Source organism: Schistocerca americana, chromosome 10, assembly GCF_021461395.2.
Source record: "Schistocerca americana isolate TAMUIC-IGC-003095 chromosome 10, iqSchAmer2.1, whole genome shotgun sequence".
Lineage (NCBI taxonomy): Eukaryota > Metazoa > Arthropoda > Insecta > Orthoptera > Acrididae > Schistocerca > Schistocerca americana.
Window position 1 is genome coordinate 181,662,211 of NC_060128.1, and position 20,455 is coordinate 181,682,665.

The 20,455-nt window shown below is 43.2% G+C and overlaps 1 protein-coding gene across 1 annotated transcript in view; it reads right to left on the minus strand.

Moving 5' to 3' along the window:
• The window catches only part of LOC124552528 (carbonic anhydrase 1-like), a 121,373-nt gene that overhangs the window by 21,710 nt on the left and 79,208 nt on the right, over nucleotides 1-20,455 (minus strand). Inside the window, exon 4 of the mRNA XM_047126843.1 lies at nucleotides 16,294-16,432. Within this exon, the coding sequence (XP_046982799.1) occupies nucleotides 16,294-16,432 (139 nt within the window). The remainder of the gene's footprint in view (nucleotides 1-16,293; nucleotides 16,433-20,455) is intronic.

Sequence of the window (20,455 nt, forward strand, 5' to 3'; positions counted from 1 at the left end):
AACATTCTTCAATGCGCATCCAACGATGCCTATGACACCACTGTGGAATAAACATGCTATGACCTTTCCCTATCGTTCCTTTAATAAAAAATATGCTACACACACACACACACAAACACACACACACACACACACACACACACACACACACACACACACACAGGGAGATGAAGAACACTCATATATTAACATTTCTTTTTGCATGTAGTCAACAAATACTGACCTTTTCAAACGGCATGCTTGTGTACAGTGGTTAAATACATTTTATAACATTTATGTCCAATGGATAATGTGCTAGGATGATTAAATTGCAAACCACAATTATTTATTATTAAGTAAATGAGTTTTGTAATGTAACAGATTGAGCGAGGTAATGAAAAATGCTGTACACATCTTTAGTAATTGACCTGATACACATTGGACTATGTACATAAACAATTGTCATTGCAACTTTAATTTTCCACTCAGTGTAACTATTGATTCATTATCTCATACAACCAATGTTTATTTGTCGTATAAGCACTGTTATGTTCCTAGCATTTACATAATTTCAAATAGATGTGAACATATAACATCATTCAATACAATATGATGTTCAAACACGAAAGTTGGTGAAATGATAGATAAAGTTATTATGTATTTAATTAAAATCGGATAATTTCTGATTGTTGAAAGCAGTTACGAAGTCAATTTGAAGCTAAAGGAATGTACGTTACTAAATTCTGAGTAGAAAATCCGTATTTATATTTTGTGTACTATGGAATTGTGAATTTTACTAAGTCATCTTCATTTCTAAAAATTATAATTAAGTTAAATACTATTATCAGTAATAACTGAACTGGTTCTGATTGCTAAAAGTTTACTTGGAGTTACGCAGCTAGATCGATAAAACCTACTGACGTGTGTCAGGGCACTCTAGGTTCAGTTTATGTGAGTGCACAAGATTATACCAGTATGCACATCTGATGTCAAAGTTGATTTTTTTGTGAAAATTCAGTCAAAAATGTTTATGCACCATTAAATTGCCTCTCTCTCTCTCTCTCTCTCTCTCTCTCTCTCTCTCTCTCTCTATATATATATATATATATATATATATATATATATATATATATATATATATATAATACACACACACCAACCAACTCAAATAATACTGTTCAGGCCTATGTTATTGTTGCAGTGGGCAATCAAACTTTCAGGTTAAGAATCTCAAAAATAACTATGACTTTTTCCTGACACCACAATATTCTGTAATTATGCCATTTTGTAAAAGCATATGAAATTCAAATGCACAATTTTTCTCATTGTGGGGTGGCAGGTGTTAAAGATAATACAGAAAAATTACAGATACATCATTTTTCGATGTACTCTCCACTATGTGTAGTGTACCCATTCCACCACTTTAGGACTACATTGGAACCTGGTGAGAAGAATTCTTTTGGTTGTTAATGAAGAGCTGGTGCACCATTTATTTTGCCTCATTACCACTTCCAAAATGCTTTCCTCCTACTGCTTCTGTGAGCCATCTGAATGCATGAAAATCTTCCAGGAAAGGTCTGGTGAGTAAGGTATGTGTTCAAGACATTCAGAGTTCATGACCTGTATTATTACTATGACTGAAGTGACAGTACGGCAAAGAGGATTGTCGTGTAGCAACATAACACTTGCATCTGAAAGTCCTTACCATTTACTTGTGATTACATGGTGAAGGTGATTTCACTGCAGATTTGAGTATTAATTGTGGTCACTGTTAATCCCCTTTCCATGTAATGCTCAAAAATTACCTTTTTGAAGCCCAAAAGGCATTTGATGATGACTTTACCTGACAGTGGTTGAGTGAAGAGTGTTTTTCGGTTTTGATGAACTATGGTACCATTCATTGCTGGAAATCTTTTGGTATTTATTTATTTATTTATTAGCTTTTAGGTCATTTCCCATTTAGCCATCTAAATAAAATTTTTGAGCTATAGTACTTCGTTATTACAATTCCTTACTATGTTTTTTAGCTGGTTTATGTAAGCCAGATACAACATTTTTGCTTAAGGACACAGATATAACTTGTTAGACTGAAGGTTCAAAATTAGAGAATATGTCGTATTGTTTTCAGTCAGTTAAAAAGAGAGTAAAAAAGAGAAAAAGAAAAACATAAAGGAAGGTACACACCACATGCAAGACAATTAAAAGATTTAAATAACTGAAAGAAATACCATCAGTATGTTTGCGGCACAGGTCCTAGAAGAGTTAGTAATAATTAACTGTATTAACTCATGTAAATAACAGACAATTTCAAATTTGCAAGTTTTTTCTATTCTAGTTCAACATTGATTCATCTGATTGCATATTAGTATATTACATCTACATCATGAATTTAATGTTGTTGCACACGAGAAGAGAAAGAGTTCCTCATAAAGCCTGTCATTTGAGACTGGTGATCATACATGTAAGTTTCATCTCCTGTTGCAATTCTGCCCAGAAAACCATAACCTTCAGTCTCGAAATGTCGCAAACATTTCTCACAGCCATTGTTGCGACAGTATTTCAGTTCGGCACTCTGCTGATATGGCACCCACCTTGTGGACGCTTTATTCAATCACAGCACAACACAGATGAATTTGTGTGCTGAGACAACACAAATACCCAAAATGGCGGTTATTCAGTTTCCAGTTATGTCTGTTTTCCTTCACAAGCCCTGCAACCATGGTACAACTTTCGTTTGTCACTACACAGAGCGCCTTCCACAGAGGTTATGCCTCTTTCAAAGTTTCTACACCACTTGCACAGTTTCTGCATTGTCACACACAAATGACAATACTGCACTTTCTTCCTAAAATGCCTTTCTACGTGTTTAACTTCTCAGAAAAAAGAAACTTATCACAGATAGCTCCTCTAATATGGTGCAAGCAGACACTGCAGCGTCCATCTTTGCACTGACACCACTTCGTTTTATGTGATGCAACAAGATCTCTGCCAACTGTAGAGCTCTTGGATAAATCCTGCCGCCTGCCAAGTTGACAGTACAACTATTAGGAATTTTATTACGCTTTTAAGGTTCCCATTGGAATCACCCTTATATAAAGTCATTTCTGCAGCTAGACCCGTACCCTGTAAACCCCCGCGTGTTGCATAGAAGACGGTACCTATCATTGTAGCAATTATTAGGGCTTCTTTCTGTTCCATTAATGTAGAGAGTCCAGGAAGAATCACTGACTGCATGCCCCCGGGCGTGCACTGATTATTCTAATCTCATCTTCACAGTCCTTGTGTAAGCGACACACAGAGGATAGCAGTATATTCTAAAGTCATCATTTAAAGCTGGTTCTTGAAGCTTTGTTAACAGACTTTACATATGTCTTTAAGAATCTTCCAGTTCGATTCCTTCGGTATCTCTGAAACACTCTCCCATGGATCAAACAGACCTGTGACCATTTGTGCTGTCCTTCTCTGTACATGTTCAATATCCCCTGTTAGTCCTATTCCAGAACCAGCCACATGAGTGATTTGTAAGCAGTCTCCTTTGAAGACTGACTGTATTTCTGCAGTACTCTACCAATAAACCGAAGACCAACACCTGCCTTACACACAACTGAGCCTATACCGACATTCCATTTCATGTCCCTTCAAAGTGTTACACCCAGGTATTTGTATGAACTGGCTGATTCCACCATTGACACATTTATATTCTAGTCATAGGATACTACATTATTTTCGTTTTGTGAAGTGCACAACTTTACATTTCTGAACATTTAAAGCAAGTTGGCAGTCTTTGCACCACTTTGAAATCTTATCAAGATCTGACTGACTATTTATGCACCTTATTTCAGATAGCACTTCATTACAGATAACGCATCAAGGGCAAAAAGTCTGAGATTACTATTAATATTGGCTGCAAGGTCATAAATGTACAACATGAACAGCAAGGGTCCCAACACACATCCCCGGGGCACACCAGAAGTTACGTCTACATCTGATGATGACTCTCCATCCAAAATAGCATGCCGTGTCCTCACTACCAAAAAATCCACAATCCAGTTACATATTTCATTTGATACCCCATATGATCGTACATTTGACAAATAAGCACAGGTGTGGCACTAAGTGAAATGCTTTTCGGAGATCAAGAAATACGGTATCAACCTGATTGCCATGATCCAAAGCTTTACTATTTCACAAATTAAAGACATATTTGCAAAAGTCTGTTAGGGCTTTTAAATTTTTCATTCCACTGTTTACAAAAGTATCACCTCTACTATTAACTTGTCGTTTCTGCTATCAAGAATAATTTTGTTTTATAATTTAGCTTCGACTTTAAGAAACTTAGGACATTGATAATTGCTTACGAGACACGATAAAATATTTGAAAGTTTGTGCTGGTAATGGTCTGTGCATGCCTGTTTCCGATACATGATGTAATGCACGTTCTCACCATTGCTCATATTCAACACACCTGGAGAGAGTAACTGATAATCCTTTTCTTGCTCCACAATAAATTTGAACAAAGGTAAGCAACAGTAAATTAGTCTAATCAAGTAAGTTGATTCTAACAGAAATACGTAGGGTCTTAAGAAACTAAGCTACAAATGTTATCCGCACTAAGACCACGCTGACCCGAATCTATGGGGAATGGGGAGGGAGGGCAAACCGGGGTATCTGTCGCGAGCGGCAATTTCAGGGAGTGCCAAATTTATATCATTGAAGAAAGAAAACCTAGTTTCTCAAAGCGCCTAGTATCCAGCGCACATTGTCCAATCGATTATTCATATGATTTTGAAACGCATTCCTATTGGTTTTTGAACATATTTATCATCTTCTGGGTTGATTTCCGACCGAATCATGATTTTTTAATGTGCCCATGAACTGGTGCTAAACTGTTCGCTTTGACCCTGTGCCTATAGTCATGTTGTGCAAATGGAGATGATGTATTAATTATTGACGACGCCTTTGGCACAATTGTTTTATTAATTTCCATTGCATGATGTAATTTAGATTTTTTACTTCTGATGAAGGTATATTTGTATATACCGAAACGTTGGCCAAGAATTTTAATAAATTTTTATCCTGCAACTGTTTTGGCTGTTATTCTTTATCGTGATGAAATATACGCTTGTGTCAGAATCAGGAAGGAACAATAACAGTGGAAGACTAAGAACGGAGTGATCGGATTAAAAAGGGTTTAAGATAGGAATGTAGTCTTTCATTTAAACTGTTCGATCTACACATCGAAGAAGCAATACCGGAATGAAAAGAAAAGTTAAAGAGTTGGATTAAAATTCAGGGTGAAAGGATATCAGTGATAGGATTTTTTGATGACATTGCTCAGTGAAAATAAAGAAGAATTACAGGATGTGTTGAATGGAATGAAGAGTCTAATGACTACAGAATATATAAGGGTTGCCAAGAAAGTAATGCACCACATTTTTTTTGTCTTAGCCGAAAACAATGCTACGAATCTGAAATGTTACGTACGTATTATTTGAAGTTTCCTGACTAAGTGCGTCAAGTTTCCGACAGATGGCGTACCTGCAGAACAGTTTCCAAATGGCACCTGTCGGTGACGTATGCTACAAGCAGCGTGCCGTCATTTAATTTCTCACTGCAGAGAAAGAAACTGTGGGGAATATTCACAAACGCATGTGCAAAGTCTGTGGATCATCTGCTGTCGACAAAAGTATTGTTCGTCGCTGGGCACGGAAGGTGAGGTCATCAGAAGGCGGTTCGGCGGAGTTCCACGACTTGCAGCGGTCGGGGAGACCATCCACGGCTGTCTCACCTGACATGCAGCGAGCTGATGTTGTCATTACGACTCGGCAGTTGGCGTTGCATCTGTCAATCAGCAAAGGAAGTGTGGATGCAATTATCTGCACTCTTGGATATTCAAAAGTGTGTGCAAGATGGGCCGCGCAGTGTCTAACGGTGGATCACAAATCGCACAGAAAAAACATTTGTCTTGATTTGTTGGAACGTTTTGAAGCTGTCCTGAATTGTGGCAGTTGATGAAACCTGAGTTCACCATTCTGAGCCCGAAACAAAACGACAGTCGATGGAATGGCGCCATTCAACTCCCCAGAGAAGAAAAAATTCAAAGCAACTGTTTCCGCCGGTAAGGTCATGATCACCGTGTTCTGGGACTGTGATGGTGTGATTCTCACTGATCTGATGCCAAGTGTCAGTATCATTAATTCAGAAGCATACGTCAACACATTAACGAAACTGAAGACACGGTTCGGGCGACTTTGGCGCCACAGCAGCCTGGGAGATGTTATGTTCCAACACGATAACGCTCGGCCCCACACAACTCTGAGGACTGCTGAACACATCGCAAAAGAGGGTTGGACAGTGTTACCCCATCCACCCTACAGCCCTGGCCTAGCCTCCTCGGACTGCGACTTGTTTGGGTAACTAAAGATGCCATTTGTGGAAGACATTTTGAGGACGATGATGAGGAGGTGATCCTCACAGTGAAGCACTGCCTCTGCCACCAGGACAAGGATTGGTACCGACAGGGCATACACGCCCTTGTTTCGCGCTGGAGGAACGACATAGAACGAGATGGAGATTACGTGGAAAAATAGGATGTGTAGATAAAACACCATTCTTTCGTGTGTGTGTTTCTCATTATGTTCAATAAAGAATTGTTGAAGAGAAAAATGCGGTGCATTACTTTCTGGGCAACCCTAGTAGATTGAGAGTAAATTGAAGAAAGAGGAATGCAATGAGAAGCAATAAAAATCACAGTAGCGATAATTTTAACATAAAAATTGGTGACCAGTGAGCGGATGAAGTAAAGGAATTATCTGTCTTTGAAGTGAAATAACGCTGACGAACGAAGCAAGGCAAGGCAAGATTAACACAGGCAAACAGGTCATCTCTGGTCATAAGAAGTCTCCTCGTATCAAACATCGGTGGTATTCTGAAGAATAAATTTCGTAGAATGTACATCAGAGTACAACATTGTGTGGTAATGAACCATGGACTGTGGGAAAAACTAAAAAGAAGATAACTGAAAGGTTTGATACATGGTGTTGATAAGAAGAACGGACAGGATGATAAGACATGTGTTAAGACATCAGCGAACAACTGCCATGTAATAAGGGGAACTGCAAAGTGTGAAAACGATATGAGAAGTCAAGAACTATAATGCAGGATGTTATGGATACCACTTCAAATATTGTCATCACTGGTACTTTAATATGTTCCCACTTAAACTTTTTTTTTTCCTCTGCATCTAAAACCGTTCATGAAAACATATAATTTAATATGTTCCCATTTCAGTGTGCTATTTTTCTCTTTCGTCCTTTGTGTCTAACAGTCCTCCCTCAAACACGTCACATAATTTACTTCTCGCTGCTTTCTGCGTTATCATAACAGCACAACTATGTGGAGTACCCCTGTTAGTATAGACTAACTGTTTTGCGTCGATGTGTCCGTACTTCAACACCTAACATGGTGCTCAGGGGAAAACAAGCTTTAATAGTGTGCTCTTTCCACATGTACTTCGAGGTACTTACCAACCTAGAAATATACTACTCCTAATGGCTATAGTTAGATTCTGCAAATGAAGTAAATAATGATGTAATGTTGATCAGTGCTCTGTCATCAATCAGCAATAAAAATACCTGAATTTCTACCCCTAACACTTCATACTGGAGGAGTCACCTAAAAGATACACCCCAAATGTTGCACGGTATGGAAAGTGCTGTTAATGTGCTGTTTTCAAAGAATGGACTGGTAGTCAGGGGCTCGTATTGTTAGCCAATAAACAAACTGTAATAAAACTTAGAAAGTTAAGTTTTTCAGCAAACATACACATTTTATATGGAACAATGCCTACTGACACTAACATATTAAGAGTGGGATAAATCAGAACGTCAGTGGTGACACTTGCAGGATTCTAGTGCACGTCATTTACTTTAAGATGCATTTGAAAAGTTTCCGCACTGACCCTTGTGTGTCCCACAGCCTGCATAGTTGTTATGTTGTTACGTTTGCTGATTGCATTTGTGTGTTCCTTGAGTGCTTGTGACGTGCTAGTCAGTCAGTGTGTGACAGTCGAAGCTGCAGGTCGTGAACGGACGGTGGGATTTACCAGTGCAGAAAAAGCCACCATGCTTATGGTGTACAGAGAGTGTAGGAACAATGCTGTTCGTTCTTGGATCGGGTATGCGGTAAGATATCGCAATAGACGTCAACCATCTCGGCAGTTAGTTATCAACCTCTTGAATCAGTTACGTGAAACTGGTAGAGTAACACCTGCACGACGTAACAAAAGGAAACAAGTGACGACAGAGGAGGGGGAAATTCACGGTAGATCAGCATGTTAGATCGCGAGCATGAGGAAGTGCAATGGCTCGGGCAAGTGCAGCGATCTCTATACAACCTGGATGTACAAGTCTGGTCTCTGAATACACACTCCTGGAAATTGAAATAAGAACACCGTGAATTCATTGTCCCAGGAAGGGGAAACTTTATTGACACATTCCTGGGGGCAGATACATCACATGATCACACTGACAGAACCACAGGCACACAGACACAGGCAACAGAGCATGCACAATGTCGGCACTAGTACAGTGTATATCCACCTTTCGCAGCAATGCAGGCTGCTATTCTCCCATGGAGACGATCGTAGAGATGCTGGATGTAGTCCTGTGGAACGGCTTGCCATGCCATTTCCACCTGGCGCCTCAGTTGGACCAGCGTTCGTGCTGGACGTGCAGACCGCGTGAGACGACGCTTCATCCAGTCCCAAACATGCTCAATGGGGGACAGATCCGGAGATCTTGCTGGCCAGGGTAGTTGACTTACACCTTCTGGAGCACGTTGGGTGGCACGGGATACATGCGGACGTGCATTGTCCTGCTGGAACAGCAAGTTCCCTTGCCGGTCTAGGAATGGTAGAACGATGGGTTCGATGACGGTTTGGATGTACCGTGCACTATTCAGTGTCCCCTCGACGATCACCAGTGGTGTACGGCCGGTGTAGGAGATCGCTCCCCACACCATGATGCCGGGTGTTGGCCCTGTGTGCCTCGGTCGTATGCAGTCCTGATTGTGGCGCTCACCTGCACGGCGCCAAACACGCATACGACCATCATTGGCACCAAGGCAGAAGCGACTCTCATCGCTGAAGACGACACGTCTCCATTCGTCCCTCCATTCACGCCTGTCGCGACACCACTGGAGGCGGGCTGCACGATGTTGGGGTGTGAGCGGAAGACGGCCTAACGGTGTGCGGGACCGTAGCCCAGCTTCATGGAGACGGTTGCGAATGGTCCTCGCCGATACCCCAGGAGCAACAGTGTCCCTAATTTGCTGGGAAGTGGCGGTGCGGTCCCCTACGGCACTGCGTAGGATCCTACGGTCTTGGCGTGCATCCGTGCGTCGCTGCGGTCCGGTCCCTGGTCGACGGGCACGTGCACCTTCCGCCGACCACTGGCGACAACATCGATGTACTGTGGAGACCTCACGCCCCACGTGTTGAGCAATTCGGCGGTACGTCCACCCGGCCTCCCGCATGCCCACTATACGCCCCCGCTCAAAGTCCGTCAACTGCACATACGGTTCACGTCCACGCTGTCGCGGCATGCTACCAGTGTTAAAGACTGCGATGGAGGTCCGTATGCCACGGCAAACTGGCTGACACTGCCGGCGGCGGTGCACAAATGCTGCGCAGCTAGCGCCATTCGACGGCCAACACCGCGGTTCCTGGTGTGTCCGCTGTGCCGTGCGTGTGATCATTGCTTGTACAGCCCTCTCGCAGTGTCCGTAGCAAGTATGGTGGGTCTGACACACCGGTGTCAATGTGTTCTTTTTTCCATTTCCAGGAGTGTATGAGGTAATAGGTTTATGAAAGAGGGGAATTGAAAAGTATTTTCTTTTCGTGTTCTAGTGACATTTTCTAGCAGCCATGTTGTAGTCTGGCAAGAAACGAAATATGAGCATCTATGGCTGGCATCATAGAATGGCTGAGGTTCAGCATCCAGGTAGCATAGAGATCACTCGCCAAATGTCTTACCCATTGCCCATTGACATAGGGGTCTTCCCTACCACGTCGCTCTCCATCAAGAGCTACAGGAAAACTATTATGAAAATCGCATTAACTTCTGTACGTGGGCATTGAGACAGGACACTGAAGATGTATCATGTATCTTGGTTAGTGCTGAAGCCACATTTACCTATTATTTCCAGGTAAACTGTCGACGCATGCAGTATACAGGGTGGTCCATTGATTTTGACCAGGCTAAATATCCCCCGAAATAAGCGTCAAACGAAAAAACTACAAAGAACGAAACTCGTCTAGCTTGAAGGTGGAAACCAGATGCAGCTATCGTTGGCCTGATAGGTGGCGCTGCCATAGGTCAAACGGATATCAACCGCGTTTTTTTAAAAATATGAACCCCCATTTTTATTACTTATTCGTGTAGTACGAAAAGAAATCTGAATGTTTTAGCTGGACCACTTTTTTCGCTTTATGATAGATGGCGCTGTAATAGTCACAAACATATAGCTCACAATTTTAGACGAACAGTTGGTAACAGGTAGGTTTTTTAAATACAGAACGTAGGTACGTTTGAACATTTTATTTCGGTTGTTCCAATGTGATACATGTACCTTTGTGAAACCATTTCTGCGAACGCATGCTGTTACAGCGTGATTACCTGTAAATACCACATTAATGCAATAAATGCTCAAAATGATGTCTGTCAACCTCAATGCATTTGGCAATACGTGTAACGACATTCCTCTCAACAGCGAGTAGTTCGCCTTCCGTAATGTTCGCACATGCATTGACAATGGGCTGACGCATGTTGTCAGGCGTCGTCGGTGGATGACAATAGCAAATATCCTTCAACTTTCATCACAGAAAGAAATCCGGGGACGTCAGATCCGGTGAAAGTGCGGGCCATGGTATGGTGCTTCGACGACCAATGCACCTGTCATGAAACATGCTATTCAATACCGCTTCAACCGCACGCGAGCTATGTGCCGGACATGCATCATGTTGAAAGTACATCGCTATTCTGTCACGCAGTGAAACATCTTGTAGTAACATCGGTAGAACATTACGTAGGAAATCAACATCCGTTGCACCATATCGATTGCCATCGATAAAATGGGGGCCAATTATCCTTCCTCCCATAATGCCGCACCATACATTAACCCGCCAAGGTCGCTGATGTTCCGCTTGTCGCAGCCATCTGGATTTTCCGTTGCCCAATAGTGCATATTATGCCGGTTTACGTTACCGCTGTTGGTGAATGAAGCTTCGTCGTAAATAGAACACGTGCAAAAAATGTGTCATCGTCCCGTACTTTCTCTTGTGGCCCAGTGGCAGAACTGTGCACGACGTTCAAAGTCGTCGCCATCCAATTCCTGGTGCATAGAAATATGGTACGGATGCAATCGATGTTGATGTAGCATTCTCAACACCGACGTTTTTGAGATTCCCGATTCTTGCGCAATTTGTCTGCTACTGATGTGCGGATTAGCCGCGATAGCAGCTAAAACACCTACTTGGGCATCATCATTTGTTGCAAGTCGTGGTTGACGTTTCACATGTGGCTGAACGCTTCCTGTTTCCTTAAATAACGTAACTATCCGGCGAACGGTCCGGACACTTGGACGATGTCGTCCAGGATACCGAGCAGCATACATAGCACACACCGGTTGGCCATTTTGATCACAATAGCCATACATCAGCACGATATCGACCTTTTCCGCAATTGGTAAACGGTCCATTTTAACACAGGTAATGTATCACGAACCAAATACCGTTTGGTTTCCCCCTTCAAGCTAGATGAGTTTCGTTCTTTGTAGCTTTTTCGTTTGATGCTTATTTCGTGAGATATTTGGCCCGGTCACTATCAATGGACCACCCTTATATCTTTTGACAGTCCCCATTGGTCCATTGGTCCTTGGAGTGTAAACGTGTGGTGTGGTATAGTGAACCATCAGCTCATAAGCGCGTTTTTCATAGATGAAGCACTGAAAGTGTACAAGTATCTCAACCTCCTAACAGACCATCTTCCACACATGCTAGACCACGTACCTCTTCAGACTAACAAGGGGAGGCCGCCAATTGTGAAATTCAGATTCGATTCATACTGCGCATAATAAAAGCTCATGGCCAGAGGTGTAATGTGGCAAAGCACCAAGATGCACTTCTCAGCCGTTGTCGAGAAAATCGACAGTTAAAAGAAACCGTTGCGGTGAAATACTCTCAACGATTAGTAATTATCGACAGCGTCGTGGCGCAGCGGTAAGCGCTCGGGTTCGTAATCCGAAGGTCGCCGGATCGAATCTCGCGCCATGCAACATTTTTTTTTTATTATTAGTTTTTCGTAATTCAAATATATATATATATATATAAAATAGTTTATATATATATATATATATATATATATATATATATATATATATATATATATATATATAAACTATTAATGAATTGCTAATGCATTTTGGTGAAGGCGGATCGCTCTCCAATTGTACCGTCTCCATTTTTCCGTTTGTTTAACAGGGTGTACCAAAGCTCTCACGTCCGCACTGATTTTCGACGATGTTATAAGTTGCGCTAGGGACCGCATCTACCTTCTTTCGAAGTTAGCACGCAACTACGCTTTTATGCGGCGGCTCGTTTCGGCCCATTCAACATCTGTCCTTCAAGTGTAACGAGCGAGTAACGGAGCTTATGTTTCATACCTGCCACAGCAAATTTGTGTTCGTGGGGTTTCTATTCTAATTCGAACGTTTGACTTACGCTATACGTATTCGTTTCGGAATATCGTTTCTACGTCTTCCGTTAACTATACGTGGTTAACATTATGAAGACAATAACATTTGTGAAATACAACTTTGTTTGCGGGAAACATAATGATGTTCGAAGTCGCCAGTTTTTCCACGACAAACGACCTTCAACAACTTATTTTATGCATAATTGTTTCAACTGATTGCCGGGAATTATATATATATATATATATATATATATGTGTGTGTGTGTGTGTGTGTGTGTGTGTGTGTATAGACACATTTAAATAACAAAAAACAAATACCAAAAAAAAAAAAATTGCATGGCGCGAGATTCGATCCGGCGACCTTCGGATTACGAACCCGAGCGCTTACCGCTGTTCCACGACGCTGTCGATAATTATTAATCGTTGAGAGTATTTCACCGCAACGGTTTCTTTTAACTGTCGATTTTCTCGACAACGGCTGAGAAGTGCATCTTGGTGCTTTGCCACATTACACCTCTGGCCATGAGCTTTTATCATGCGCAGTATGAATTGAATCTGAATTTCACAATTGGCGGCCTCCCCTTGTAAGAGGAACCTGTGGTACCAACGTGATGGATGTCCAACCCATAGACACGAAGTACCACAGCATGGCTTCACGCATTGTTTCCAAATCGTTGGGTTGGACACAGAGGATCTATACTTTAGCTGGCCCATTACCCAGATTTGACGCCCATATACTTTTTTTCTGTGGGGAAAGCTGAATGACATTGTCTCCAAGGACAAACCAACTGCACCAGATGACATGCGATAATGTATCACTGCAGCCTGTTCAGACATCTCGACTGAAAGGCTAGCATGTGTGCACCAGTCGTTCTGTACCAGACTGGAAGTGTGTAATGACGCTGCCGTTGGTAATTTTGAACGCAACCTATGATGGTCAATTATCTGGTTACTGTCGGAATCTATGTAACTAATATATGCACCTGTGTTGTTCTTTAGCGTGTGCTACCACATTGTTTTGTGGCATCAAGGGATCACAAATTTAGCATTGGAGGGCAGCGTGGAGGGTAAAAATCGTAGAGGGAGACCAAGAGATCAATACACTAAGCAGATTCAGAAGGATGTAGGTTGCAGTAGGTACTGGGAGATGAAGAAGCTTGCACGGGATAGAGTAGCATGGAGAGCTGCATCAAACCAGTCTCAAGACTGAAGACCACAACAACAACAACAACAACAACCACATTGTACTAGTGTTGGTGTGGGAACTTTCCAAAATACGATATCTTGCAAACGATTTGCATTAGAATCCTGCAACAAACACCATAGATCCTTTAATTTAACCTACTTTTAGTTTGTTAATATCAACAGGCATTGTTCCATTTCAAAAACGTGTATGCTTGCACAAAAAATTACCCTTTCTAAGTATTATTAGAACCTGCTCTATGGCTAACAGTACGAGATCCTGACTACCAACTGATTCTGTGATAACCGCACATCAATAACACTTTCCATTTCCGCAATATTTGTGGTGAAAGTTTTAGGTGGTTCACCCTGTATGCTGAACAAATAACTGAGGACGTAAGTTGTGAATACTACTCTGAGATGTAGACGTTTGCACAGGAGAGGAATTAACAGTCGGCTGCGCCGAACCAGTCGGAACAGTGAAGACTCCCTCCTGCCGCACCCCCGACCCTCCCCCGAAAAGCTGAAGCATCAAGGAATCTTCAGTTTGGTAATTGAGGGAAGTGTAGAGGCAGATGAAGACTTGACTAGAGTAAGCAAGTGCAAATGTACATACACTACTGGACATTAAAATTGCTACACCAAGAAGAAATACAGATGATAAACGGGTATTCACTCGACAAATATATTGTACTAGAACTGACATGTGATTACATTTTCACGAAATTTGGGTGCATAGATCCTGAGAAATCAGTACCCAGAACAACCACCTCTGGCCGTAATAACGGCCTTGATACGCCTGGGCATTGAGACAAACAGGGCTCGGATGGCGTGTACAGGTACAGCTGCCCAGGGAGCTTCAACACGATACCACAGTTCATCAAGAGTAGTGACTGGCGTATTGTGTCGATCCAGTTGCTCGGCCACCACTGACCAGACGTTTTCAGTTGGTGAGAAATCTGGAGAATGTGCTGGCCAGGGCAGCAATTGAACATTTTCTGTATCCAGAAAGGCCCGTACAGGACCTGCAACATGCGGTCGTGAATTATCCTGCTGAAATGTAGGGTTTCGCAGGTATCGAATGGAGGGTAGAGCCACGGGTCGTAACACATCTCAAATGTAACGTCCACTGTTCAAAGCGCCGTCAATGCGTACAAGAGGTGACCGCGCCGTGTAACCAATGGCACCCCATACCATCACGCCGCGTGATAACGCCAGTATGGCGATGACAAATACACACTTCCAATGCGCGTTCACCGCGATGTCGCCAAACACGGATGCGACCTTCATGATGCTGTAAACAGAATCTGGATTCGTCCGAAAAAATGACGTTTTGCCATTCGTGCACCCAGGTTCGTCGTGGAGTACACCATCGCAGGCGCTCCTGTCTGTGATGCAGCGTCAAGGGTAACCGCAGCCACGGTCTCCGAGCTGATAGTCCGTGCTGCTGCAAATGTCGTCGAACTGTTCGTGAAGATGGTTGTCGTCTTGCAAACGTCCCCATATGTTGACTCATGGATCGAGACGTGGCTGCACGATCTGTTACAGACATGCGGATAATATGGCTGTCATCTCGACTGCTAGTGGTACGAGGCCGTTGGGATCCAGCACGGCGTTCCATATTACCCTCCTGAACCCACCGATTCCATATTCTGCTAACAGTCATTGGATCTCGACCAACGGGAGGAGCAATGTCGCGATACCATAAACCGCAATCGCGAAGGGCTACAATCCGACCTTTGTCAAAGTCGGAAACGTGATGGTAAGCATTTCTCCTCCTTACACGAGGCATCACAACAACGTTTAACGCCGGTCAACTGCTGTTTGTGTATGAGAAATCGGTTGGAAACTTTCCTCATGTCAGCACGTTGTAGGTGTCGCCACCGGCGCCACCCTTGTGTGAATGCTCTGAAAAGCTAATCATTTGCATATCACAGCATCTTCTTCCTGACGGTTAAATTTCGCGTCTGTAGCACGTCATCTTCGTGGTGTAGCAATTTTAATGGCCAGTAGCGTATTTTGCAGTAATTAGGCGGAAATGTAGAGGCTTACACAGGATAGAGCAGGGTGAAGAGCGTATACAGTTCGTGCTGAAGTAAATCTGACACTGGCACCGAGACTTTAGATTTCTTAGGAACTCACAGAGCTGTTTTTCGTCATGTTATGCTACATCAAAAGCATCACCAATGTAGCTGTACCACACATCTTGTATGCAGGGTACCGAGGCAATGCCCGTCTTTCGAAATAATATGTCAAAAAATTATCAACCCCTGGACTAAGCAGTTGCACGTGCCGACACTGTACAGGTGTTTATTGAAAACGCCATCCGATGTGAGGCAGAATGCGCTGAGATGTTAGAGAGAGTGTAGTGAGAGCTTACAAGTGCGAGCTGATGGCGTGCTCGCTGCCCACGGAGTCGTTGCTGCCCCAGTGGAAGTGCAGCTGTTGGAAGGCATACGGCGCCGACAGAGGTCCTCCGTGCAGCGTGATGGGCAGTGCCGGATCCAGTTGCAGCAGCGCTGAAAGCAACGACGCGGAAGTTGAGCAGACCACAAGGTAGTGTTTCGGGCCATTACTGTACACTGCGTGCAGTGTTACTGGTAAGTACGAGGGTCACTTCAAAAGAAATGCACACTATTTTTGTAAAGATACAGTTTTCATTCTGCATGTGTGAAAGTTTTACAGTGTGTAGATACATTCTTCCCGCTTGTTTTCAAACTTAGTTCAACCTGTCCCCGTGAGTGGCGCCGTCACAGCATGTCTTCAAGATGGCTGCTACACTTGACGTTCGTCAGAAGCAACGTGCTGTCATAGAATTCCTGTGCTGTGAGAATGAGACAGTGGGAAACATCCACAAGAGGTTGAAAAAGGTGTACGGAGATGCTGCTGTCGATCGCAATACAGTTAGTCGGTGGGCAAGCAGGTTACGTGATGAAAGCGGGCACGGCAATATTGAGGATTGTCCTCGCAGCGGCAGGCCTCGTGCTGCACACACTCCAGACAATGTGCAGAGAGTTAACGAGTTGGTGACTGCTGACAGACGCATCACAGTGAACGAATTGTCACGCTACATTGGGATGGCGGAAGGATGTGTTTGCAGAATACTGTAAGTGTTGCCGTTAAAAATGGTTTGTGCCAGGTGGGTTCCCAGGATGTTAACAGTGGCTCACAAAGGAACAAGAAAAACGGTATGCAGCGAACTTTTGGAACAGTACGAGAATGGTGGAGATGAATTTCTTGGAAGAATTGTGACGGGTGATTAAACACGGCTCCGTCATTTTTCACCAGAGACGAAAAGGCAATCAATGGAGTGGCATCATGCAAATTCACCCGAGAAAACAAAAATTCAAAACCACACCTTCTACTGGAAATTTTATGGCTACGGTGTTTTTCGATTCCGAAGCACTCTTGCTTGTGGAAATCATGCCAAGTATAACCTCCATAAATTCTGATGCATGACAATGAAGAAACTTCAAGCTCGACTCGTGTCCGACCACATGGGCAAAAGCAGGATGTTTTGCTGTTGCACGACAATGCACGGCCACATTTCAGTGAAAACACCGTGGAAGTGATCACAAAACTCGGATGGACAACACTGAAACACCCGCCTTACAGTCCTCACCTGGCTCCATGTGACTATCATCTCTTTGGGAGACTCAAAGACCCTCTTCGTGGAACAAGGTTTGAAGATGATGACTCCCTTGTGCACGCTGTCAAACAGTGTCTCCAACAGGTTGGTCCAGAATTTTACCATGCGGGTAAAACTTTCAAACATGTAGAATAAAAGATGGATTTTAAAAAAAAATTGTCTGCATTTCTTTTGGAGTCACCCAGGTACTTCTAGGGTTTCAGGAGAAAATTGTACGAAAAGTACAAGAAATACAGAAAACAGAAACATATCAGTGGATAGAACACATCTCCACGTTTTTAACTCACACTGTCATGCAAACGACAATACTCGCATGCAGTTCGTTGAAATCACAACTACTGCTGCCCAGAAAGGCGGGACAGCAGCTTGCATTGGATATCTGTTCATCAGGTTGCCTATCTACAGGCAATAAGATGCGGATGTAAAATTAGAGTGGTTACACAAAAATATCGAAACACCGCGAGAAATGTATGCTTGAACATACAGGGTGTTTCAAAAATGACCGGTATATTTGAAACGGCAATAAAAACTAAACGAGCAGCGATAGAAATACACCGTTTGTTGCAATATGCTTGGGACAACAGTACATTTTCAGGCGGACAAACTTTCGAAATTACATTAGTTACAATTTTCAACAACAGATGGCGCTGCAAGTGATGTGAAAGATATAGAAGACAACGCAGTCTGTGGGTGCGCCATTCTGTACGTCGTCTTACTGCTGTAAGCGTGTGCTGTTCACAACGTGCAAGTGTGCTGTAGACAACACGGTTTATTCCTTAGAACAGTGGATTTTTCTGGTGTTGGAATTCCACCGCCTAGAACACAGTGTTGTTGGAACAAGACGAAGTTTTCAACGGAGGTTTAATGTAACCAAAGGACCGAAAAGCGATACAATAAAGGATCTGTTTGAAAAATTTCAACGGACTGGGAACGTGACGGATGAACATGCTGGAAAGGTAGGGCGACCGCGTACGGCAACCACAGAGGGCAACGCGCAGCTAGTGCAGCAGGTGATCCAACAGCGGCCTCGGGTTTCCGTTCGCCGTGTTGCAGCTGCGGTCGAAATGACGCCAACGTCCACGTATCGTCGCATGCACCAGAGTTTACACCTCTATCCATACAAAATTCAAACGCGGCAACCCCTCAGCGCCGCTACCATTGCTGCACGAGAGACATTCGCTAACGATATAGTGCACAGGATTGATGACGGTGATATGCATGTGGGCAGCATTTGGTTTACTGACGAAGCTTATTTTTACCTGGACGGCTTCGTCAATAAACAGAACTGGAGCATATGGGGAACCGAAAAGCCCCATGTTGCAGTCCCATCGTCCCTGCATCCTCAAAAAGTACTGGTCTGGGCCGCCATTTCTTCCAAAGGGATCATTGGCCCATTTTTCAGATCCGAAACGATTACTGCATCACGCTATCTGGACATTCTTCGTGAATTTGTGGCGGTACAAACTGCCTTAGACGACACTGCGAACACATCGTGGTTTATGCAAGATGGTGCCCGGCCGCATCGCACGGCTGACGTCTTTAATTTCCTGAATGAATCTTTCTATGATCGTGTGATTGCTTTGGGCTATCCGAAACATACAGGAGGCGGCGTGGATTGGCCTCCCTATTCGCCAGACATGAACCCCTGTGACTTCTTTCTGTGGGGACACTTGAAAGACCAGGTGTACCGCCAGAATCCAGAAACAATTGAACAGCTGAAGCAGTACATCTCATCTGCATGTGAAGCCATTCTGCCAGACACGTTGTCAAAGGTTTCGGGTAATTTCATTCAGAGACTACGCCATATTACTGCTACGCATGGTGGATATGTGGAAAATACCGTACTATAGAGTTTCCCAGACCGCAGCGCCATCTGTTGTTGAAAATTGTAACTACTGTAATTTCGAAAGTTTGCCTGCCTGAAAATGTACTGTTGTCCCAAGCATATTGCAACAAACGGTGTATTTCTATCGCTGCTCGTTTAGTTTTTATTGCCGTTTCAAATATACCGGTCATTTTTGAAACACCCTGTAAATGCAGATGACAGCCTGCAATGGCGCGGTTATTTGTTTCTCCTGCAGAAAAAATGTCCACTCACTTTGTGGCGAATTTCTTCATCTCCTATCCCGTCCATGCGCGTGACCCACTACAAAACGTGTGATGTTCGCCAGCTACAGAAAGCTCTAGCAGAAGTTACATGCCTCTACAAGTTGCATCGTATGTTTTCTGGTATCAATTCAGCAGATCTATTAAAAGTCAGATATCTGTGAGTGAAAACCTCAATATATTGTTGCTTGTTTGATACAAAAACATCGCCAAGCCTGTGATAACCGTAAGTTATAGTTTCAACATTCAAATGCGATAACAGTCACTCCTAATAGCCAGCTTGTGGTGTCCGACGAAACCAATTACCAAAAATATTACAAGACGAATTGCCTGTGACAAAATTCTACCACTAATTTTATCCAAATCGATGTCTTTGAACGTTCAGTTCTCGGTCCCTACTCGTACAATATATCATGCGTATTTTGGTTCTTTGAAAGTCACAGTTCACACACAAAGTCGGGCTTTCCTGCATTCGTCTTTCTGACATGTTCGCGTTCATTTTGCGGTCCTCCACCGTCGAGTTTGTAAGTAGCCTGTTTATGTGTTTGTATGTTGGCAGCCCTTTAGTCTGCATTAATATCACTGACAGCGCTGTGCGCCCTCTGTAAGAGACTCTGTGGCTGGTCAGACTCGCAGTTAGGAGCATATTGCTAGCAGTTATGGAAGTTAGAAGTTGATAGTTAGCAGTGATGTCAGTTCGAGGTGAATAGTCAGCAGTGTTGGAGGTTGGATGATAATAGGTAGCAGTGGGGTTAGAGGTTTGAAGTGTTAGTGCGAGCGGATGGTC